Source organism: Bolinopsis microptera, chromosome 12 (assembly GCF_026151205.1).
Source record: "Bolinopsis microptera isolate Bmic1 chromosome 12, MBARI_Bmic_1.0, whole genome shotgun sequence".
Lineage (NCBI taxonomy): Eukaryota > Metazoa > Ctenophora > Tentaculata > Lobata > Bolinopsidae > Bolinopsis > Bolinopsis microptera.
In genome coordinates, this window is record NC_087083.1 from 6,396,553 (window position 1) to 6,421,798 (window position 25,246).

Consider the following 25,246-nt stretch of genomic DNA (forward strand, 5'->3'; position numbering starts at 1 on the left):
CAGTGAATAGTGATGGAAGAAAAACATCAATTAGGCCTGATCATTAACGCAAAATCTGTGAATTTTTGTGTCATCAACAATAATTTTTTATCTGTGGCTTCGTGGAGATGGTGGGCAGAACCTGCTATATGAATCATCGTGAAAAGACTTGAAAAAGTAGCAGTTCACACGGAGTTTTAAACAAACATTCGTGTTTAAACTTTGTGCATGGTACTTAAAGTAGCTGTGAATAAAATGGATTTCCTTGGCAGTGATTCTATTGAAAGCAGAGCTGAAGAAATATTTAAAACCAGCAGTTCGAAACGGCCGGACCCAGAGAACGCTGCGTTCATGCTAAACATCTCGAGTTGATTCTCTGTGGCAGTTTTAAAGTCTGGAATTTACGAACACCCGAGCTGGATGGCCAGGACTTTAGTCGTGGTACATTTATATCGACAACCACTTAACCTTCTCCAGTACCGGAATTTCTAAACTCCCGAAATCTGTACTCGTGTGCAGTGAGGCTCTGCTTCTAAATCATTGGCATGGTATCCTACTTGATTGCAACGCTGGAAAAATCCCGTATAGTAACATACCAGAATAAATATGATTCAATCCCAGGAGTGCTAAATATAGACGCAGAAAATTTTAGCAGTCTGTGTCTAGTGTTCATACGCTATAATATCGACATTATAATGCTGCAGTTGTCATTGCAATTCGTCGGGGTATGGTAAAATCATTGTAAAGGATCCTGATAACCGAAGTTGCGTCACTGATATCATCAGATACCATCACATACGCTTTTTAAATATCAGGTTGTCCTTAGTCTTATACGTGTTGTATCCTGAGTTAGGTTTAAATAATGTTATTCAATAGATTAGGGCAACATAAATCACCACAGCGGTTACTGCGATGTTGAACATCTGACTTACCACTGTGGAGGTGGTTGGTTCTGAGATTTGCATATTTGGTGACGGTCACTCTGGAACCTGATTGGTCAATCACTATAATTGTGTTAAATAAATTTGCCCAGGTATTGGTTTGTACTTCATTCACCTTCAGCTTTACAAATTTGGGGAATTTTCTGCCTCAAACATTCAGTATTTTCCGATTATTTTTGGGCTAGAACACCGGCCTACACCAGCTAATGTGGAGGTATTTCGCCACAAAAGAGAAGGCATTGCGACACATCTGGCCCTACAAACTTTTCAGATACCTTCCGACATCTATACAATCATTTATCCAGCTATTGATCTTCCACAAAAGGGCCTCTTGATATCGATTGATCATTCAATATAAAATGGGTTGGTGACGAAGGTTAGTACTTAGTATGCTTAAATTAGTGGAGGACGATGAAAGTTGCACGTGCACACAGTTCATTACTCCAAATCACGTGACACTAGCTGCCAAAGCCACGTGACAGTGAACAGAACAGGAAAGTGTGTATCTAAGCCGCGAGAGAAGATCAATGAGTTGGAGACACGTGAGGACGTGGAAGAATGGGGCACGACCGACTACTTTTTAATGCCCCAGATGAAAATGCATTAAAAGTGGGGGTCAACGGAAACGTTCAACCATGTTTCAGTTTCTGTAAACTCTGTATCGTGGTTTCAGCGTTGTAGCAACTTATCGGGGCAGAGCGAGTCGGACGCGAGGAGATGTGGTTGATAAATTTTGTCACTCGATAACTTGTCGTAATCTGTTCCCATTATCAGTTATTTGTCATATTTCATAATTACAATACTCAGTGCTCCTTTTTCTCCCCAAACCCTATTTTTTCCATCCAACTCTTAGAACTCCTATTCTCCAACATACCATAGTCAGTTTAAGTGACCAATTAAAAATGAAAGACCCTTAAAATACTTAGAGTCAGATAACATTCATCTTAGCCATAGATTTTTTAGATATTTCATGTGTTAATAGCACGGACCATCTGATGCAAATTATTTTCCAAAATTACGGGCGATTATCTTAAAGTGTTTGGATAATTTAAACTTCAGGAAGGTTTAAATATTGAAAGGTAAATGTTTATGCGGAGTTTAGGTAGGCAATATATGTGATCTATATTTGTAGGTCTATCACATTCATTTATATCACTTTCTTTATTATAGCACAATCAGGACACCAATATTGTTTACGCTATAAAAAGCAAAATCTTATACCAATAGTTTGAAAACTCGACCTCAACCCAACAGAGATAAATCGATTCTGATCGTTATGAAATCTAAATTATTGATTTAGTGTTTATAGAATCAGTCGAGTTATTCAAACTTTGTTTAACAATTAACATTGCAACAACGTCGACGTGTAGGTTCCACACCAATAGTTTACAGCGACACCGCGGGTGACTGACGTCACAAAATTAATAAGTTATGAAACGAGATCTTAAAAATCCTGTATACCCTAATGTTATGTATATGTATCTTTAACATCCTTTATATTTATAACGTGTACCAGTTAAATAAAATTCTTTCTCTTGCGACCCAAAAAATCATGTTCTAAATTACTGTTTAATTCCGACAGTATCCTAAAACCAATAACTTCAACAATTAAATTAAATATTGAGGAGGAATTAAGCTCGAAATCTTAAACATAAACGAGGCATCTCAATTATATTCGAAAGATACATCATCAAGCAGGGGTGTACACACAACACCCCTTTACAAGTCAAACTTTTAGAACCCCATGAAGATAGATGATGAATTTTGATAATTTTATTTATTATATAGCATTGAAAAAACAAGCATCAATATAAGTTAGTTTTAAGATTATTTTCTTGCCACAAAATCTACACGACAGGATCATGTAAACTTTGACTAATTATTAATTAAATTCCTTAACATTAAAGAATTTAGTCCCTACAGGGGGCTACATTTTAACCTTTCTCTTTAACAAATTTCGTTGTCCGATCGATACTTATGTTAAAGATTCGAATAATAATTGATGTTTCATTTTCAAAGGATTTATCTGTTTGTTTGTGGCTTTTGTTAATCAAAACAAGTCACACAATCATTTTTCAGTTGATTTTGCAAGTTTAAAAGTTCCTAGATTAAAAAGATGTTCGTGGCCAGCACGATTCGCCTAAACTTCATGAAGTCAAGCGCTGGATTTCCGGAACTCGTAGGTTGTGCAGTCAAGTGGAGTGGATGTTGAGTGCTGAGCGTTGCAGTGATGAAATGATACGTCACGTCTTCACCGTCCGACCCACGGCTCTTGAATTCGCGGGGCAAAGGAGTAATTCACAACAATTCACTTGTGCCCGTTCTGTTGTCTATGGGGTTATGTCGCATCCTGAAAATTAAAACACTCGTCAGAGAAGAGATACAATTTTAATTGTGAGTTCTGTAAATCATGCGGGCGATATGGATCATAGAGATCAGTCGATAACCATACATTAATCATATCATCGAGTTCATACCGCTGTGAGTAAACACCGAAAATGAAGGGAACATCTTCAAACTACTACTAAATTTTCTTGTGTACACCGTTTATGTGAATTGTTCAATTGGTTTTTGTCTCCTGTAGAAAACGGTTTAATGTCAGAGGTCCTAACAATTAAAGTCCAGCTAAGTGGTTGCAATAAACTACTTTACTACTACTTGACCCCTGACATTAAAATAATAAAATAACTGTAAGCTCTATAGAATTATCCATACCAGTCAGTTTGAAGTCTGTACAATCTGTCCAAAGTAAGCTTATTTATTTGTTGTTCGGCCGTTTCAGTTAAAAAAAATTGATTCGGTGTCAAGAATAAGAATGTCACTGATTTGAAAAACAGTTGACTTCTTTGACAGGCTTGTAGTCAAAAGTCGAAGTTCCGGCTAAATGAACTGCAAGTAATTGTCACTGGCAGGCTTAAACAACAAGTCACCTGCCAACAGAAAGTTCACTTGGTCATAACCCAGCGCGCGGGCTTTTATAACGACGCGCGCACTGATTTTGCGTGAAAAGAGTAACAGTTTTACCGCGTATTCAGCGTGTTGCTTAATAAACCTACATTGCAGATCGTAAGTTAGTCAGTAAAAGTTGGAACGCTTCAAGGATATACCAATAATTCGGTCAATTCAATTATCACATCTGTCGTACAAAAACACAAAGGCAGTAAATAGGTAGCCTAAACTAGTTCTTCAAAGTTCGTTCGGTAAAATTATCATACAGGCTCCAAGAAAAGCAATTCTAATCTGATTATATAGTGACAAAATTGACAAAAACAAATAAAGATTTATCGCATTAATTTTGCTTAATTCATTAACCCGTCACAGTCTTTTTTCCTCGTTGATCTTATCGATAAGAGCTTCAATGATCCGTACTTTGATCGAGGAGCAATCAGCTCGCAACATCTTATTCGATACTCCATTTACCGTCCAGGAAGTTCAAGTTGTATCTGTAGGGTTTGTAATTGTTACTTTGGTAACAGTTATTTACGTCAATTTCTGTCAGCGGGAGTGAAGCGGAAAGTGTTATCTTGATTCTAGCACGTTTCATTTTCTCTATAGCGAGACAGCGAATAAAAAGAAAATATTGCAGGGAATTTCACTGCGTAATATGTATATACGTTTTAACTTTAGGTATTCTACGGTAATTACATTTCTTTAGCTTTGAAAATATTTCAATAACTACAGCCACTAGGCCGATGTTTGCAATCAATACTAAATGTACTGTGTGCTACAAAAACGCAATGATCTCGAGACAGAAAATGATTTGTGATTTTTAATTACAATTGTCAAATGTCTCCAAAAATACATAAACAAGGCCTATTCAACTTTACTTAACTTTAACTTTTATACAAGTTTTGTAAAGCAATGAAAAAACCGGCATATTTCTGCTCCCTTTTTATTAGTATCCAGGTAAAATATCGAGTATTATATTTTGAATTTTGTGCCCCGGGATAGCTTTATCAGTAGTGTCTAAGTAGCCCCACTTAAACCGTTATTCAAAGATAGTCTGATAGTGATGTCTGATAAGAGTATGAATTACTGAATTGCATTTTAGAGAACAATGGTTTAATCGGGAAGAATTATCTCTGATTCTGTCGAGTTAGGACTAATCCTGTTACAAAATACTAAATACTCTAAATTTCGGTTCTAGATATTAATCTGACAACAATTCCAAGTAGTTTTCCTTGTGAAAAATGTTCCATGAATTGTAGCTAAATCTCGATAAATGTCATCTTATATTATAGCAGTGGAGTAAAAAATGGTCATCACAGTACAGGGGCTGCGGCATCAGTTATTTAGAGGTAAGAGGGGTCCGATAGGATTCTAATTACGTAGATTAAAACTCGCTGGTTGCTCAGAAATCGCGAAATATCTTGTCCGCATGTCACACGATTTTTATAGTATGTAAGCCATGACTCGCGATTAATCAAAATATAAAATTGGCAGGATTAGTGATGGAAGAACAACCAAACTATTTAGCTGATCATTAACGCAATATCTGTGGAATTTTTTGTGTCCATCACAAATAATTTTTATATTTGGCTTCAGTGTGTCTGGTGGCAGAAAAAACTGCTATATGAATCATCGTGAAAAGACTGAAAAAAGTAGCAGTTCCACACGGGAGTTTAAACAACAATTTGTGTTAAACATTGTGGCATGGTACTTAAAGTAGCTGTGAATAAAATGGATTTCATTGAGCCTGATTCTTATGAACAGCAGGAGCTAGAATATTTTGAACCAGCAGTTCCGAAACGGCCGGCCGGGGACCCAGAACGCTGCGTAAATGCTAAAACATCTCGAGTTGATTACTCTTGTGGCAGTTTTAAAAGTCTGGAATTTACGAAAAACCCGAGTGGATGGCCCAGGACATTAGTCGTGTACAATTTTTATCGACACACATTAACCTTCTCCAGCTTCCGCGAATTTCTAACCCCGAAAATCCTGTAAACTCGTGCTGCAGTGGGCTACAGCTGTTGTCTTATCATTGGCACTGGTATCTACTTGATTGCAACGCTGGGAAATCCCGTATAGAAAATACCAGTATCAATATGATCAACCCAGGAGTGCTATATATGACGCAGAAATTATCAGAGCGCCTATAAGTGTCTAGGTCTACGCTATAATATCCGAATTATAAAGCTGCGTTGTCATTGCAATTCGTCCGGTATGGTAAAATCATTTTAAAGATCTTTATAACCGAAGAGGCGTCATGATATCATCAGCAAACATCACATACGCTATATTTCATTATCAGGTGTCCTTGTTTTACTACGTGTTGTATCCTTGAGTTAGGTTTATTTAAAATAATGTTATATTCAATAGAATAAGGCTACATAAAATCACCACAGCGGTTAACAGCGATGTTTGAACATCTGACTATACCACAGTGGAGGTGTGTGGATCATGAGATTGGCATATTTGGGTATATGCGTCTCTTCTGGAACTGATTGGTCAATACTAAAATGTGTAAATAATTTGCCCAGGTATTGGATAGTACTTCATTCCACCTTCAGCTTCAATTTGGGGAATTTCTGTCCCTCAAACATTCAGTATTCTTTCCGAATATTGTTGGACTAGAACACCGGCCCTACACTGCATTGAGGAGTATTTCGCCATAGGAAGGCATGGCGACACATCAGGCCCTACAAAACTTTACAGTTACTTCGACATCTATACATCATATATCCAGCATTGATCTCATCAAAAGGGCCATTTGATATCGAAATTGATCATTTAAATATAAAGGGGTGGTGACGAAGAGTTTGTCTTAGTATGCTTAAATAGATGAGGACGATGAAAGTTGCACGTGCAACACAGTTCATACTCCAAAATCACGTGACACTTAGCTGGCCAAAGCCACGTGACAGTGACCAGCAACAGGAAGTGTGTATTCTAAGCCCGCGTGAGAAGATCAAAAGAGTTGGAGACACGTGAGGCGTGGAGAATTGGCCACGACGACTACTTTAACTGCCCCAGATTGAATTGCAATTAAAGTGGGTGTCAACGGAAACGTCAAACCATGTTTCAGGTTTCAGTAAACTTCTGTATCCTCATGTTTCAGCGTTTTTGTAGCAAATTATCGGGCAGAGCGAGACGACGCGAGGATATGTAGGTGATAAATTGTCATCGATAACGTGTCGTCAATCTGGTCCATTATCAGTAATTTGTCCATATTACATAATTACAACTACTCAGTACTCTTTTTCTCCCACACAACTATATTTCTATTCCAAACTCTGAGAAATCCTTTTCCACCATACATAGTTCAGTTTAAGTGGACCAATTAAAATGAAGACCCTTAAAATATTAAGTCGATAAAATCTAGCCCTAGATTTTAGTTATTTAATGTGTTTAATTAGCACGGACCATCTGATGCAAAATTATTTCCAATTTACGGGCGATTATCTTAAGTGTTTGATATTTAACATCAGGAAGGATATATATTGAAAGTAAATGTTTTATGCGGGTTTTCAGGTAGCAATTAATGTGATCTTTATTTGTAGGTCTATCCACATTCTTTATATAACTTTTCTTTATATAACACATCAAGACACAATATTGGTTAACGTATAAAAGCAAAATCTTCTACCAAGGTTTGAAAAAACTCGACCTCAACCAACAGAGTAAAAATCGATTATTGATCTGTTAAGAATATCTAAATATTGATTTAAGTGTTTTAGATCAGTCAGTTATTCAAACTTTGTTTAACAAATAACACATTGTACATACCCGAGACTGTAGGTTCACACAATTGTTATACAGCGACACCGCGGTGAACTTACGTCACAAAATTAAAAGTTATGAACGAGATCTTACAAATCCCTGGTTTCCTTATGTTTGTAATAAGTATTCTTTAACCTTCCTTTATATTTATAACGTGTACAGTTAAAAATAAATATTCTTCTCTTGGCGACCAAAAATCATGTTTCCTAAATTACTGTTTAATTCCGACCATAATCCCTGTGAAACCATTACTTCAACCTTTTAAATTAAAATATTGAAGGAGGAATTAAGATCGAAATCTTAAACATAAACAAGGGGCCATCTCAAATATATCGAAAGATACATCATCATGCAGGGGCTGTACACCAAACCCCTTTACATGTCAAAATTTAGACATAGAAGATAGATGATGAATATTGAAAATATAGTCAATTATATAGCATTGAAAAAACATTGAAACAATAAGTTAGTTTAAAGTTATTTCATGCCACAAAATCACACGACAGGATCATGTATCTTTGACTAATGATTAATTAAATTCCTAATCCATTATGAATTTAGTCCCTACAGCTACAATTTTAACTTTCTCTTTTCAATTTCGTTTGTCCCGATCGTACTTAATGTGAAAGATTCGAATTAAAATTGTAGTATCATTTTTAAAGAATTTATCTGTTTTGTTTGTGACTTTGTAATCAAACAGTCAACACAATCATTTTTCAGTTGATTAGCAAGTTTAAAGTTCCCTAGATCACAAAGTTGTTCTGGCCAGACGATTTCGCCTAAACTTAATTGAAAGTCTGTCGCTGGATTTCCGGAACACGGAAGGTTGTTGCAGTCAGTGGAGTGGAGTAGGTGTGCTGAGCGTTGCAGTGATGAAAGATGGACGTACACGTTTCACAGTCCGACACGGCCTCTGAGCATGAGCCACGATATTGAAACTTCCAACAGCAATATCTCTACTTGCACTGCTTAATGTACAACTACTAGTGGTACTGGTATCTTATCGGACATTATTTGACTGGACATTGCGTGAACGGACATAATTGTCAACGGACATATTTTTTCCCAATTTTAGGAGATATTAATTCTTCAGTCGATTTTTAGTACAGTAAGCAAAAAACAATAGCGAATGTTGGTAAAATTTACTCTAATGATAGACATTTAAATTTACTGTATAACTATAATAATGATTAACATTTTTTTCCCAAAAAATATTAACTTTAAATGCGGTTATATTATTACCACTTATCATGCAAAACAATTTTCATCTAATTTACGTTATTTAACTTTAAGATTAACACGGCCTAATGTTCAATTCAAATCACTCCTTTATGGTAAAAATCGACTTTAAAAGTTGACATAATTAGCACTATAAACTTTAAGCTTCATGACGTCACCAAATTCAATGATAATGACGTCACCAAATGCAATGATAATGACATCAAAAACTTTATCACTCACCTGGAGTTAAGGTCCAGGAAAAAATATTTTCCAAACATGGGATTCAAAATGGCAGTCTCTTTTATATTTGAGTTGTCTGGATACCATACGTTTTCGGAGCTGCTTTTCTTGAAAGAGGAAGACAACAGGACCACAGAACATACCTTTAGTGCGTCTCTCTAAGTGGAAGGGAGGTGAGCAAGGAGAGAGGGAGGATTATGTTAATACCGTCACTCAATCAGGGCCACAGCTCGGTGACCGACAACTAATACTATAAAGAACCTCTCATTCCGGGCTCCCACAGGTATCACATCACATGGCCCAATCAGTGACGTATAATTTGTGATGTGATCCATATTCTTACAATCCTAACAGCCGAATAACCAAGAACCTAGGTAGGGTTCACATGACAGTTTAGTAAGTAGCTGTGTATTATGAAGTGTATTAAGAATTGTTCAAGCTCTCGGTTCCTTTTATTCTGACCACCACCATTTTTACCACCATGATGGCCTTTCCCGTTTACTTGTTCGCCTAAATAAATACTTGAGTCCGGTACAACATTCGTGGGGTCCGGCCATCAGGTCCCTCTACGCTTTTAGTTCCAGCTTTATGCATCACCGCTAAATTATCCCATATCATGAGATCACCCTTCTTCCAGTAGTGTGTGTACTTCTCACTTTTCTCTGTTACTTCCCGCCATGAGTCAGTTAAGTGAGGGGCGAACCCCTGTTCAGTTATCAGAGTATGGGTCATGTAAGCGCATGTTCTTAGTTCTACCGTTCTCAGGATGGCGGTGTATGCCTCTATGTCTCTTGACTCGGGGAAACAGTAACAAGTCTTCCTCCTTGCTTTTTATTAAATCTGGGATCTCCCAAACAGAAACTGTAAAAACGGAGTCTGAAAGATGATGCTTTATCCTTTTGGAGAGTCGTTCAAATACCTCGCAGTTGTCGAGGAACAGTGTTGTTGAACGGTTTTCTGCAACTTCGTCTGCGTACATAATACTGGCCATGTACCCATTCTGCTGAAAGTCTCCATCTTTGTGCCAGTAGCAGCCGAAACAATTTGTTTTTCCTTTCCATGTTCCATTTGACCAGTAATTCGTAGCTCTTTGAATCAACGAACTGGACTCCTACGGACCCTTCTACCCTCAGTCGGTGCTGGTGGACTATGAAATCGCTATCAGAAACGCAGTCTCCAACGTCTGGCCTGGTACTACCTTGAGAGGATGCTGGTTACGCTGAAATACGAATAATTATGCCTTTATTGCAAAGTTCAGTAGGGATCACATCAAAGTGGTTCGGTCTAGATATTAGCGGTAGTGATTCAGTCCGGTAGTGATTCAGTCCTGAAATATACCTCAATCCCTACCAATAGTGATTGGTAGGGATTCAGTCATGTAGTGATTCGGTCCGTTCACCAAGTCCACCTGCTGTTTCCTGGTCAAGTTTTGATTCACAATAACCACAACACCGTTTTTGACCAGCTTAGATTTTATGAGGTTAACATCTTCAGTGCTAAGGCGAGTAACATCTTGAAGACCACTGGTTATTACGTAGCCCATATCTGCACTGTTTTCAACCAGCTTGCAATAAGTTTCCTCTTTCGCCGGCACAACATTTTCATTACAGTTACTGTAAACTACGCTCATGATTAACAGTGCAGAAATAATCGCTATCATCGATTTCCTTGACCACATTCTCTACCCTTATTGAATACAAATGATGTTATTTATGCTTTTTATGAGACCGATTACTTCAAAATCCAACCGCAATTTCGTGGAATATAATTTAAAAAAAGTGAAAAATTGCAACTTTTATAGTACAGCTGTTATATATGATCGTAATTGGATGACGTTAACCCATTAGGGACGAAGAGTTTTAAATTTTACCGATTTTGATGCCGTTTAACACACTAGGTCACTTCACAGCAAAAATGAGATATGGAAAAAAGCAAATCTGTATCTCGTTTATTTTCAAAGATACAGCGATGGACAAAAACGACCTACTCGTCCGGGCTATTAGTATTATGTTCATAAAATTAAACATAATAAAGAATAAAGATTCGGCTGAATGACAGGCTAAGCGCCGCCCAGTAACCGGGTCGCAAACGACTCATCACGCTTTTTCGGCTATCACTTCTGAACCAAAGACGTTAGGATAAAATAAAAACTGTAGCATAAGACATAGCATGCTGACGTTTATAACGTGTTACGAATGACACTACTATTTGTCGTCCATTGTTGATGGACTAACATTGTTACTTCTTTAATTCATACTTAATTCATACTTCGAGTATCATCCATAAAAAATATTTACCACACTTACAAATTTACGCCATTCATAGCAAAATATACGTCTACTGAGCTTGTTTACAAGATTAAAATCGGAAAGTTTGACCAATTATATCGCTAAAATCACTACAAGATAAAATCACAAAAACTAGTATCTTACAACAATAATCTCAATCCCGTATAGTAGGCACGGGTTACTTTTATGATATTATTAAATATTACGTTTATTTACATCATGATTTATGGGAAAAATTTCCGGTCCTATGCAAATATTTAGTTAAGGAAGCTGAATTGTACATAGTATGTACTAAATACTGTAACCAAGGACAAAAGAAAATCGCGATTATTTAGGCCAAAAATCGATAAGATAATCTATTTGCAGAGTAAAGTTAGACCTCGCCAGAACGGAACTCGATGTTCTACTTCGAATGTATATAGTACAGTCAAATCCGTCCTAATTTAAGCCTTTGTCGGACAAAATTCGCAACAAAGCGATTTTAACGGGATATGGTCGAGACAGGTCCCAGGACTCATTCCAGAGAGTTCCCAAAATCCTCGACTTCAGGAAAATCCACAATTACCACTTTTTTACCACCTTTTTACCACTTTGGTTTTCTGTAAATAAGTCACGTTCTGAATATCCTAGAAGACTCTAGTTTAAATCATTGTGTTAAGAAAACAAAAAAGAACAACTTTTTCTTTAACAACTTTTTCAAAAATAAATTATTTAATTAATTAATTAAATAATTAATAAATTTTCAAATATTTCAAAAATATATTTTCATAAAAAATGTTCACGATTACATTCCACGTATAATGAACTAATTTTTATAAAAATTTTCACTTTCAATATTTTGGACTTGTAAAATTTTCGAAATTTGTAAAGAAAAACCACTATTTACCACTTTTTACCACATCGAATCTCCGCTAATAAAACGACTTCTGAATTTCGTAGAAGGTTCTAGATTGAACCAATGTGTTCAAAATATAAAAGAAAACAATTACTTTTTATATGACAACCTTTGGATTAGATAATTAATTGATTTATCAATTAAATAATAATTAATTTTTTTAAAATTTCAAAATATAATTTTTATCAAAAATATTTGCCGTGACGTAAAACGTAAAATGAATTTACTTGAATAACAGAACATACACCGTCACATAGATTAGATAACAGATTAAAAAAATCCAGATAAATGGAATAAATGGTAAAATATCCAAATTTGTACGATACTATTATAGCTTATAACTATTTACACAACATATCTCTCGACTTAGTGTTGTGCTTAACTAGATTGTTAAACTGGTTTGTTTGGAAGCTTCAGCTTTACTTTATGTTGACTTCTCTTCGTAAAAAAGTTGAATCTGCTAAAAATCGAGGACTAAAATCACACGAAATAGTTAATATTTTGACAAAAGAAGAACACATCGTGTGCCTGATACTGTACGCGTGCAGATTCTATGTAAGTAGCTGTCAACTAATATACAATAATAGTAATCTGTTTTTACCGTTTTACTTTTAAGTTTTATGTCAGCGGAGAGCGCAACTAGAGGCATTCTTAACCAATACAATGTTTTAATTTACCAGGCAAATGAGGAGTTAGTTTCGGTGAATAGCTTTAAGAGGGCGAATGATCGACAATGTAAATTTGTATGGAATGAAATATGGAAAGGGTTGCTGTTCCCGGCCCAGGTACTATTTAAACTATTTATCTTTTAAGTAAGTACACTAACTTTTAAACTATGCCCAGCAAATTTGAAACGGATACGTACAGTCCTATTCTTTATCCTGACGCCTCTCATACCTTGTATAAATAAACAAATCAATGCACCACAGGTTGGATCAACAACCCCTGGTCACTGAACGAAATTAAACGGCAGTACAACGGCATGACTGATTCAGCTCAGAGTGACGTCTTGTGTTTATTATTGCAGACAGTGACCATAGACCAGTTCCAAAGATTCATATCTAGCCTAGCGGTTAGAGCATCAGCCTTCTGCGCAGAAGGTTCAGGGTTCGAATCCCAGTGTCACCTAGTCTAGGGAGTATCTAAGGATCCATTGGATCTATGCGATCTCAACGGTCGACTCAACCGAATGATAGGAAACTTAATTGAGGGTTAAATGAGGAGGGGTACCTGTTAAAAGTTCAAGAAACTTCCTAGGATACCCCTTCAGTGCATACTGTAAACATAGTGCTATTAACTATTATATCGGCCAATGAAGAGGAGTCCGTTGTAACAGAGTCAGGACCATCTTTAGTCCACGAACACAGTTTAAACAAATGTCCATACTGTAACGTAGAGATCGCACCAAATGATAAATCCTCAAACCGGATTACAGACATGCTAAGTTATTGTGCGGGGGAGGGGGGAGGTGGTATAGTACACATACGTTAGGCTCTTATTAAGTTACTAATTCGCTCGCCCAAAAATTTCACGTGACTTTCTCCGTAGCTTAGTGCACTAGATTCCCACTATCGGAATCGTTCTGAATAGCCGATCCATACCTACTCCGTGGATCCGACTGGTGGTGTCTGATCCAGTGAAAGCGTGGCACAGAAATCGTGCAGAAAGCCCAATTACGGTATCCTAGCACCCTGTCACGTGATAAGCGATTAGGTAATTATTGATAACCCAATCAATTTCGCTAACGAGATAAACAAATTGCTTGATAACTTCGTCATTTTCAATCCGTTTCGCACATCGTTTTGCAGATGTTTTGATTTGCAGAGAGGCAGTTGAGTGGTCTAATCAAGTTGATGTTTCTGTAATTTGTGATGATACTGATTTGCTTGTCATTTTACTGCACATGACAAAACACTTTGCATTTGACCACCAACTGTTTCTCACCACCAAAAGCTACATCTATGACTTTGAGAAAATTCAAAGTGCGACTGGTAGGAGGTACGTAAACATGATACTGCTGCATGCCACGCTTTCACTGGATCAGACACCACCAGTCGGATCCACGGAGTTGGTAAGGATAGGCTCTTCAGAACGATCGCATCCATCGATGAAAGTGTAATAGATGCTTTTTATTCGGCAAATTCTACACCAGCTACCATAAAGCATGTCGAAGAACTTTTGATGCTGCAGCCGATTTCATCAAAATCGAGATCACTAGATGAAGCTAGACTTTCAGTTCTTGAACAGAAGTCGCAATCTTTAACAGCAGACATCAAGTGAGAACAGCTCCCGCCAACATCTGGGGCAGCTGAACAACATTCTTATCGTGTTTACCATCAGCTGCAGGCGTGGGATAAGAATGACCTAGATCCGATAAGCTGGGGATGGAAGATGAACAATAGGGCGCATGTACCAGTGACCACTCTTATGAGTACAGCTCCGAAAAAGCTCATTCAAAAAATCAGTTGCAACTGTTTAAAGTCAGGTTGTGGCAATGCTTGTTCATGCAGAAAAGCAGGAATACATTGTGGATCAACCTCAAATGTCAGGACAATTGCACCTATGTGCCAGCTGAGGACTCATAAGTTAGACTCTTATCTAGTATATATGGTTATATAAAGTACCACTTCGATTTCCCGATTAATTTAATGAAAATTTGTTAATTATTCGTGATATGTAATTTTAAAATATTTTGATCAAAAATAATTTGTATAATTTTTGAATATTTGTTTAATAATCGAATTAACTAATTAATTAATTATCTAATCCAAAGGTTGTCAGATAAAAAGTTGTTCTCTTTTATATTTTGAACACATTGGTTCAATCTAGAACCTTCTACGAAATTCAGAAGTCGTTTTATTAGCGGAGATTCGATGTGGTAAAAAGTGGTAAATAGTGGTTTTTCTTTACAAATTACGAAAATTTTACAAGTCCAAAATATTGAAAGTGAAAATTTTTATAAAAATTAGTTCATTATACGTGGAATGTAATCGTGAACATTTTTTATGAAAATATATTTTTGAAATATTTGAAAATTTATTAATTATTTAATTAATTAATTAAATAATTTATTTTTGAAAAAGTTGTTAAAGAAAAAGTTGTTCTTTTTTGTTTTCTTAACACAATGATTTAAACTAGAGTCTTCTAGGATATTCAGAACGTGACTTATTTACAGAAAACAAAAGTGGTAAAAAGTGGTAAAAAAGTGGTAATTGTGGATTTTCCTGAAGTCGAGGATTTTGGGAACTCTCTGGAATGATTCCTGGGACCTGTCCCGACCATATCCCGTTAAAATCGCTTTGTTGCGAATTTTGTCCGACAAAAAGACGGATTTGACTGTACTAATACTCATATACGAAATATTATTCGTATTTTTTCAAAGATTTTCTCTTTCAAAGATTTTCTGGATACTACGTTTGTTCATGTTTCATGCTACCGACCCTGATCATTATGGGCTTCTGACTTCCGTACATACATACATATGAACATGCAGGGTAAAACCAGCTTGGTAATAAAATGTCTCGAAAAACATCACCGATGCTTTAAACATGGACAATTGTCTAGTTGATCCTGTAACTAGGCTAAAAAATTCGACAAATTGTATATTAATTAGGATCAATATATAATATCAATGACCGTCTTAAGTGTGCTTAATCACTGCACTCGAATGCCAAGACGTTTCTAAAATAACCCCGGCAGCTGAAAAGACATTAGTTCGATGTATTTTTGAACGCTAATTCCCAATTATCTGTCCGTCAGAGCTCATGCGATAATTAAATTAAATTAATTAAATTTAAATAAATTAAATACCGTAAGCGTAGAGGAATTAATCGCCGTAATCCTAAACTCATAGCGATTTGGATTTCTCGTTAACTACTTTAAGTGAGAAATAAAACTTTAGTTAGTCCTCTCGAATAAAATATTACACACATGCTACTGTTTGCGCTACCAACGCATTATTTGGACCAATATACCACAGCCAAGTGATCCAACAGTGACGTGGTCATGACCACGTGTGTGCATGATACAGTGACGCGTTATCACTAATAAAACATCAATAAAGTTACATTATAGAAATAAGTTATTGTCACGAGAATAAGTTACGAGAATCAGTCATGAATTGTTTGTTTGGACTTGTCACAGCCATGGTATAAAAAAAGGGTGCGTGTGTATACATGTGGCACGAATAACACGTTTACAATATTGAACCCGAAGCTTTCATGAATTTATACAAATAGACATAACTAAGCGTGATCTAGCTAGAGGAAAGTGATTCTCATGTTAATCTCACACTATACAGCAAGAGGTTTAGCACACTATTCCAATAATCCTGCACTCTGTATAGACTGCATGTACTGCAGACCCAGACAGCGAGATATCAGAATTTACATGATTATATAATTATAATAGAGCTTTATGTGATGAGTTAAGCTACACATATGCAGTATAAACCACCCCCCCAAAAAAAAAAAAACCCCAAATTGAATAACCATGACATTAACCAAGTGAGCTGCTTACTGCTTACTGCTATGTGTCTGCCTGAGTCTGCACTGCATGCGTTAAACTTGGAGCTGAGCATGATCTGTCCAACTGAGAATCACATACTGTATGATTCACATGACAATCGAATATAAATAACTGTCTTTGTCTTTTCTTATTTTGATCCGAAATATTTGTTCATCAAGCTCTGTTTTTATTGTTTCTTTCATTATGTCCATTCTTCACTTTTAATATGACTAGTGACTAGTCATTCCATAGCCATTATGTCGATTTAGCACCCGCCCACTCAAGAATTGCAGCCGCAATTGATCAAGTCGGTTGAAAGGATGAGAGAAAAATACGAATTTAGAACTTGTTTTGGTTAAATGTAATAATATCTTCCTATCATCCTTTTCAATCTACTGCATTCGAATAACCTTCCAATTTCCGTGTATCAATTTTTGAACAAAAATGGTGTTAGCTTGATTTTCCGCATTCTAAAAACTTTAAAATTTAATGATTATTAAGTGAGTTTCATACAATTTGTATCAATGGATAACATCGCCTTATTACGACGACCCGGGCCCATACAATGAACTTTAAACTTTAGTAATGAATGTTTTAATGAGATTTATTTAAAACCTATAACGTAGCTATAATACGGTAATGCGGTAATGCGGTAACCGAACGGCGAACACTCACCTAAACTTATAACTGTTATCATAAGTGTTTTAATGGTAAATGGTGCCGTGAAGCTAGGATTGATTTGTCTGACTGTTATGAACTTATAAACGATCAGTTTTATAGTTTATAAACTACTACTAAATTATCTCGAGAGTCGCTATAGTTATACAGTAAAACCCCGAGTTTATTTGCTGCAAACCCCGGTTTATCGCAGACCCTGATTTACTGCAAACTCTGATTTATCACGGAATCCACATTTTCCCTTCCAACTCCGCGGTAAATCCGGGTTTTACTGTAATAAGTTAATATAAACTACTGTGCGCCGATGAGAGGATCAGTGGTAGATCGATATCTCTGCGCTACACACATCTCACTAGGTATACTTAGTGGCATCTCTCTCGGGCTCCTATGGTCAGGGTGCCCTTTACTAACGGGGAGCGAGATCGGACAGGGAGTGTATCGGCACTATGGTTAGATCTGGAGGAATACATAGCCTGTACGTGCAGTCATATGATCGGCTTTTAAGGTTGGGTTTCTCAGTTTGATAATTTTTCTCACCAAACTGTCAGACCGAAGACAATGCCACAAGGGACGACTAACTCATATTTCATGTCTATATCAGAAAATAAAGAGGGAAATTGTTAGGGCAAATCTATTTATATATTTTAGGCTGAAATTCAGGTGCCAGGCAGATCCTACTGTCGCTAACATTCCTATATATTGTCTTATAGTTATTGTACGTGATGAACATATGATGAAATAAGAAGTTTAGTGCTGAAACTCAGCCAGGATAGTTGCTCAAACACGATGGAAATGGTTTAAACGGTGAACTGTAGAACTACAATAGCACCATCCACTAAACTATCCAAGGCTGGGAAAGAAACGCAGTGGTTGGGTGGGGGTACCTGCACACGTCTCATTCGATCTCCCACAGGGAACCGTTGTCTGGCGCATGTAATTTAGTCTTTAAAGAATCTAAACTTATGGTATAACTTCAACTATAACTTAAATACGAATGTATCTATATTATAAGTAGTATTTGTTTTGTGAGATATCTAGACTTGGCTAAATGACGGATATTATTTGTGTACTATTCTATCAGATCTCAGCGCGACTTAATCAGGTACTCTCAGTTAACACATACAACCGGATATTATACCATTATTATGGTATATATCTCATAATAATAAATGTTTCAGCTTAATTACTGACAGACTTAAATTCTTGGAGATTAAGTTAGAATCCATTGACTCGTTTCTCACGAGTAATTTATCAGAAGCTCGAGATTCCGTTACTAAGCACTTTAATGTCTTCACCCGCATTCCTACTTACATGAAGAAGATATTCCAGTGCTGGCATGTGTTTCGAGGCCTTATAACTAAACAATTTCCCGGTGCACCTCGTTACGTTTTTTCTGATCTACGTCAATTTTTTTTTTTTTTTTTTATTTAACATGTTTCTAATACCTCTAATATAGGTCCTTTTATAGCCTGTGAGGTAATGGAGGTCAATCCGATACATATGTCAAATCTACCCCAATAACAGTGGCATTCCTGTTTTGCATGAGACAGTGTATAGGGTTCCTGAACAAGTTTTTATGTTGAACGCACTAATATCTTATCAAGTGTAAACTATAATATTAATACATCCATGATACAATGAGACTTTCACATAATATTGGACTCCGCATCTTAATTCTATAATTATTTGTTAAAGCTTTTAATGATATGTTCAGTATTCCCAAACTAGCTAATAAAGCATAAATTCTCAGGCGAGGTTATGTAAGACGAATGGTTTCTTGTTCAGTAACGATAAAGCTATAAGTGATTTGCTATACGGGGCGTTTTTACCATATAGACACGAGAGTTGGATGGAGACAATCTGGTGGATTGAGCGGAGGATTGCCAATAGGAGCGTACCATATTGCGGTATGGTGTTGCGGGCTAAGTAACAGTAATACCAATCCCGATATAGGTCAGGGTCACCAAATACCGATCATAGCTATTGGACGACATAAATACTGGGTCGTCGCCTGGCGGTAATGATTGTTGTGTGTGGTGTTATTAGCTTAGTAATGGACAGTTCGTTGGACAGTTTCATTGCATTTATTTCTCAGTTTTTTCGCCCTTTTTTCGAGGACACACGAAAAAGTGGAATTCAAATAGTGTCCATTATCTCTATATTGTTGGCTTTTTTTGAGAATTGTTATGGCTTCTTGAACTAATTGATTCGTACAAACAACAGTTTATGCCTACCACTATCAGTCGCTTTTGATTGCCTTATAAAGTTTAAAACAAATCTAAGAGTAAGCTTTACTCTTGATCTAAAACCTGTAATATTTGAAATTGTCCCTATATTTGTGTACCCTTCCAGCAATATGAACCCAGAAGAGGGATTATATTTCAACAAAAGTGGTTGCAGTATTTGCGACCCAACTGCAGGTGGTAGTTGCGAGATTGTGTGTGATGAGGTGGCAGATCTTGATGCTGGGAATAGTAAGTGTTTTCTTCAAATAATCAAGTTTCAATCTTAAAATGACCCTAACTTACGGTATCACTAAATTCTTAAACCAAATGATGTTTTACTGATAGTAAAAGTCTTTTACAAAAACCTTGCATCTTAAATTTTCTGTAATCTCCCATAGAGACAGTCTATATAAAAAATGCGTAATTGTTCCTGAAACATTTTGATAAAATCTCCCAGGTTCATCTGGTGATGGGCGTAGTAGGATTTATAGTGAACACTCTAGCTCTCTACCTCTTCTACAAGATGGGAAAACAGAAGCCATACTACATTGTCATTGTGTTTGAAACCTTTACCGACCGTGGTGTGCCTGACGGCTCTTACAGTGCTTGTTTCTTACTCTCCGGTTAGATTCCAATATTAATATGTTGATTTTATTACTCTCCGGTTAGATTCCAATATTAATATGTTAGATTTTAATACTCTCCAGTTAGATTCCGAATATTAATATTGGTAGATTTATATACTCTCAAGGTTAGATTTCCCAATAAAATGTAGATTTTCTTTTCAGCTTTACTGTGTAGCTTTACAAAGGATACATATCAAATACACATCCAACTGACATTGTAAAGATCCCTAACTACCCTTAAACACGTTAAACGTTTTAAAACCGAAATTTTAACCACATATGGTAAATTCTAAACGTTGCCGCAAAATTAAATCATCTCAGATCGACTTTAAATAGTCCACTGGTTCAGAATGAGATTTCGACACTATAATTGTATACTACAAAAAGAACGCTGATAATTTAAATTCTTGCTCTAAAAACATGACGGAATTACAATCCAACCTCCAGGAAGAGACGACTGGTTCCAATCCCTGTCACCGCTGTGTTGAGATAGCAGAATGGTATGGAACTGGAACATGGTCATCACACCCCTCCTCCTCAGTGTAGCTGGACTGATGAGGCTACATGCTGTCTACTATCCGCACAGTGCTTCCTTGACAGGAACAGTAGACTGGTTAGTACTGAGTTAACTTACTTATACAGGTCGTTCTGACTTCTGAAGGTTGTACACTGTACACTGTACACTGCACTGTACACTGCACTACATTGTACAGTGTACACTGTACACTGTACACTGTACACTGTACACTGTACACTGTACACTGTACACTGTACACTGACAACCTTCAGACTGTACAGTATACAGTATATGGCTCCTAAACGTTATATTTATACGCTATTTAATTTACAAACTGAATCCTTTGCGTTGCAAAACATTACGAATGAATTGGTACGGTCTGAGATTGTTGAATAACATTATTTCAGGTGGTTGGACTTTGTGTTATCGCATATATCTACGGAGTTGCTTACGCTTTCTTTCCGTACTACTTCGACAATTTCAAATACGAATTCAAAAATGTGTAAGTCAATTTCTGATTTCTAGAACAAATCTTATTTCGTGATATTACTGACTTTGACCAATCACTATTAGCATTGTAGTAATATCATTATTATTATTCCCAATTCTAATACATTATGCTTGTTTACAACGACTGTTTGATGAAAATCATAATTCTCTCCAGTCGAAGTAACTGTGACTTTGTACTCGATGCAGAGGGAGATAATGCTGAAGAGATCGGATCATTATATTTTGCACTGATGGGGCCTATTCCAATGTTTCTGTCCCTCCTTCTTATCATAGTTACCAACTCAGTTATTGTCATCTATATTATGAAGCGTTATAAGGTAATTAATATGGATTTATGTTTTTCTTGGATAATCTTAAAGTGGTTGCTTTGAATGTCTGATGTCAAATCTAAAAAGCTATCATGTTTCAGTATAGGTAGTTAAGTATTTTAGTTTAATCATACATCTGATTCGTGTACCCAGTTGCTTTTATAAATTTATGATCTGGTTAAAATTGTGCAGTCGTCATGGAATCGAAAAAAGTCCAGAAAGTCCAGAAAGCAAGGTAGCTTTGGAAGCTTCATTATAAATATGGACCAGAAAGTTCAAAGCAAGCAAGTTGTAAGTTAAATTAATAATTTATCTACCAATTTGTACTGTACAATGTACAATTATTATGTACAATGGATTCAAATTATCATATAAAACGACTGTAAAAAATACTGGTAACTAGGCACCATTTTTTAAAGGAAATTTTTAAAATTTCAAACTGATATGGTGCAAGTAACTTAACAATACAATTTCAGATAGTATCACTATTGATGATGACCGGATGGTACATGATGTGTTACTCTATCATTATATTCTGTAACTTCAAGAATTTCTTTAGCTACTGGAGAGCATACTAACACTGACATCGGAGTGGTGAGCTATATCTTTTTAATAATATACTCTTTAATAAATACATGTTACATTGTATATATTATAATACAATAAACTACTCATTACTAGTTTATTGTAAGACTGCACAGGATATGCAATATATTTCAGTTTTTACAATGCAGTTCACTTTTGGTTTTAACTTTCGAATATGAATGTCAAAATCTGAAGAATATTTTAAGCAGTACAACTACAAGAACCTTATAATATAATCTTTATCATATCCGTAAATAACAAAACCTGTTTCAGACTGAACAAAGCTCCACCTATTTCTACGCTACCTACAACTTCTTAGCCTACCTCAACTCGTTTGTAAACCCCTTTATTCTATTAACGACGGGGAGTAGCTTTAGACAGGAACTCGGCAGACTTTCTCTCAGAATTAGAAATAAATGTGGTCTGATCAGTCATAAAGAATCCAGAGCAGCAAGCCTACAAGACACTAATAATGCAACGCTGAGGAGGACAAGCTTGCCTCTGATTCAGGAACAAGGGGAAATTTAGGAATGTGACCTCCACGCCGCCGAGGATATTAATCAAGCTCAACCAACATCATACCAGAGCTTCAACCAAATTATACCACTTAATAACACATTAGACCAACCTCAACCAATTAACAATTCAACACATTATACCAGCTCAACATATTAATTACCAGCTCACCACATTAGACCAGCTCAACCACATTAGACCAGCTCAACCAAATTAGACCAATTCAACCAAATTAGACCAACTTAACCACATCAGACCAGCTCAACCATATTAGACCAGCCCAACCAAGATGATACAGCATAATATAACACATCAGACCAGCTCAACCATATTAGACCAGCTCAACCACATCAGACCAGCTCAACCACATTAGACCAACTCAACCACATAAGACAGCTCAACCACATTAGACCAATTCAACCACATTAGACCAACTCAACCACATTAGACTAGCTCAACCACATTAGACCAGCTCAACCACATAAGACCAGCTCAACCACATATGACCAGCTCACCACATATAATCAACTCAACCACATTAGACCACTCAAACCACAATTAACCAGCACAGATCAACCACCTAAAACAGCTCAACCACATAAGACCAGCTCAACCACATAAGACCAACTCAACCACATTATATCAACTCAACCACATTAGACCAGCTCAACCACATTATATCAACTCAACCACATTAGACCAACTCAACCACATTATACCAGCTCAACCATATTATACCAGCTCAACCACATTAGACCAGCTCAACCACATTAAACCAGCTCAACCACATTATACCAGCTCAACCACATTAGACCAACTCAACCACATTAGACCAGCTCAACCAAATTATACCAACTCAACCACATTATACCAGCTCAACCACATTAGACCAACTCAACCACATTAGACCAACTCAACCACATTAGACCAACTCAACCACATGATATCAACTCAACCACATTAGACCAACTCAACCACATTAGACCAATTCAACCACATTATATCAACTCAACCACATTAGACCAACTTAACCACATTAGACCAATTCAACCACATTAGACCAACTCAACCACATTAGACCAACTCAACCACATTATAAAGACCAACATGTTACTTTCACACAGAAGCTCCCTTAAAAAAAAAAATGTGAAATCTGTTTTGCCTTCTATCCGGAGATAGAGATAAGAACCGTTAGCGAAACACTTTCTCAGTTCCCGACATCACAAGGGACCAAACAGAAATATTGATCATAAATTTTAATCTGATCGTCATATGGGACAAACATGGGATCATCAAAATGTCTTTTCACTATGCTGAGCAAAAGTAGCCCGATTGGAAATGGCTTTATAACGAGTGAAACTCGCGAAACTGCGCAAGATCTTCTCTCAATTGAAAGTAGGGACTACCATGGGTCCTTTGTGCGATTAAATGACTAAAAAGGAAAATCAGTCTCATAGAAAACCGCTGAGTTTAACTAAACATTTTTCATGACGATTTGGTAAAACATCCATTACAACAGCAACTTTTATAAATGTATTATACACATAATGTATTATGTTGGAACTTGAAGCTGACTAAACCAAACTTAACACCTCCACAGTCCACGTCTTTTTGCTAAACTTTCTGTTTTCTTTTTCCATTACTGCTACCATGATTTTTTAACCTCAAGATGTGATTATTGCAATCTTAAAAATTAAAATTTATGAAGCATTTCACTTGTTGAACTGCTAACATTTTGGCTGCATGATTTAAAATAAAAATGTTATGTTCAATAGAAAATCATGAATGCTACAAATATACATTATACAACTACAGTCAACTACTACTGTCAGCTAGAAAGTTAAAATCTAAATCGAATCTAAATTGTTTATCATAATGAAAGTCACATCAAATCGTCAATACTTTGCTAACGGTAGGATAAATCTAAAATCGGGATGAGTGTTATCAAGATTACTGATTCAAATTTCTATCCTAAGTAATACTAATACTGCTAACAAGTCAATCAAAGTGAGCGAAAGGATATGTTATCTACTGTGTAGTTGTAAAACGTACACTCTCGACTACTAAAAACTGAAAGAAATAAAACATAAGATAGCAGTCAGCTTTAGTTCATAACCGGCGCCAGTCTGAGTAAAGTTTCTGTTTGAATTGTTTAGGCCAACGAAAATCGCGATAAAAAAGCCATGCACATTATCGACGATTTTCCTGTGTCAGTTGAGAAAATGAAATCTTAGTGGACTATAATACCATTCTTCCATTTTGCTTGAAGTTAAAGTTTCAAATCTTTCTTGATCAAAGACTCGAGTCATTTATTTTGGGCGGAACCCTTGGAGTACCGTTTATATCAGGGGATGTTGTGTTTCTTATGGGAGAAAGAGCAAGAACGGTGTCTTGCTTGTTAAAAGTATTGGAGAAAGTAGTTTCCTCTCTGGCGACACTCTTGTTAGCCAGGACGCTACTCATCACTGACAGGCTGGTGTGACCCCGAGTA

General features: G+C 36.4%; 1 protein-coding gene across 1 annotated transcript; it reads left to right on the plus strand.

The window, feature by feature from the left end:
* The first annotated feature begins 20,171 nt into the window (after window positions 1-20,171).
* Window positions 20,172-22,770, plus strand: LOC134824609 (uncharacterized). The gene is made up of 7 exons (XM_063836536.1): window positions 20,172-20,316; window positions 20,767-20,932; window positions 21,244-21,338; window positions 21,501-21,663; window positions 21,847-21,945; window positions 22,131-22,248; window positions 22,513-22,770. Exons 2-6 carry the CDS (start codon window positions 20,822-20,824, stop codon window positions 22,230-22,232), a joined length of 570 nt encoding a protein of 189 aa, XP_063692606.1. The 5' UTR covers window positions 20,172-20,316; window positions 20,767-20,821; the 3' UTR covers window positions 22,233-22,248; window positions 22,513-22,770.
* Window positions 22,771-25,246: the final 2,476 nt, after the last annotated feature.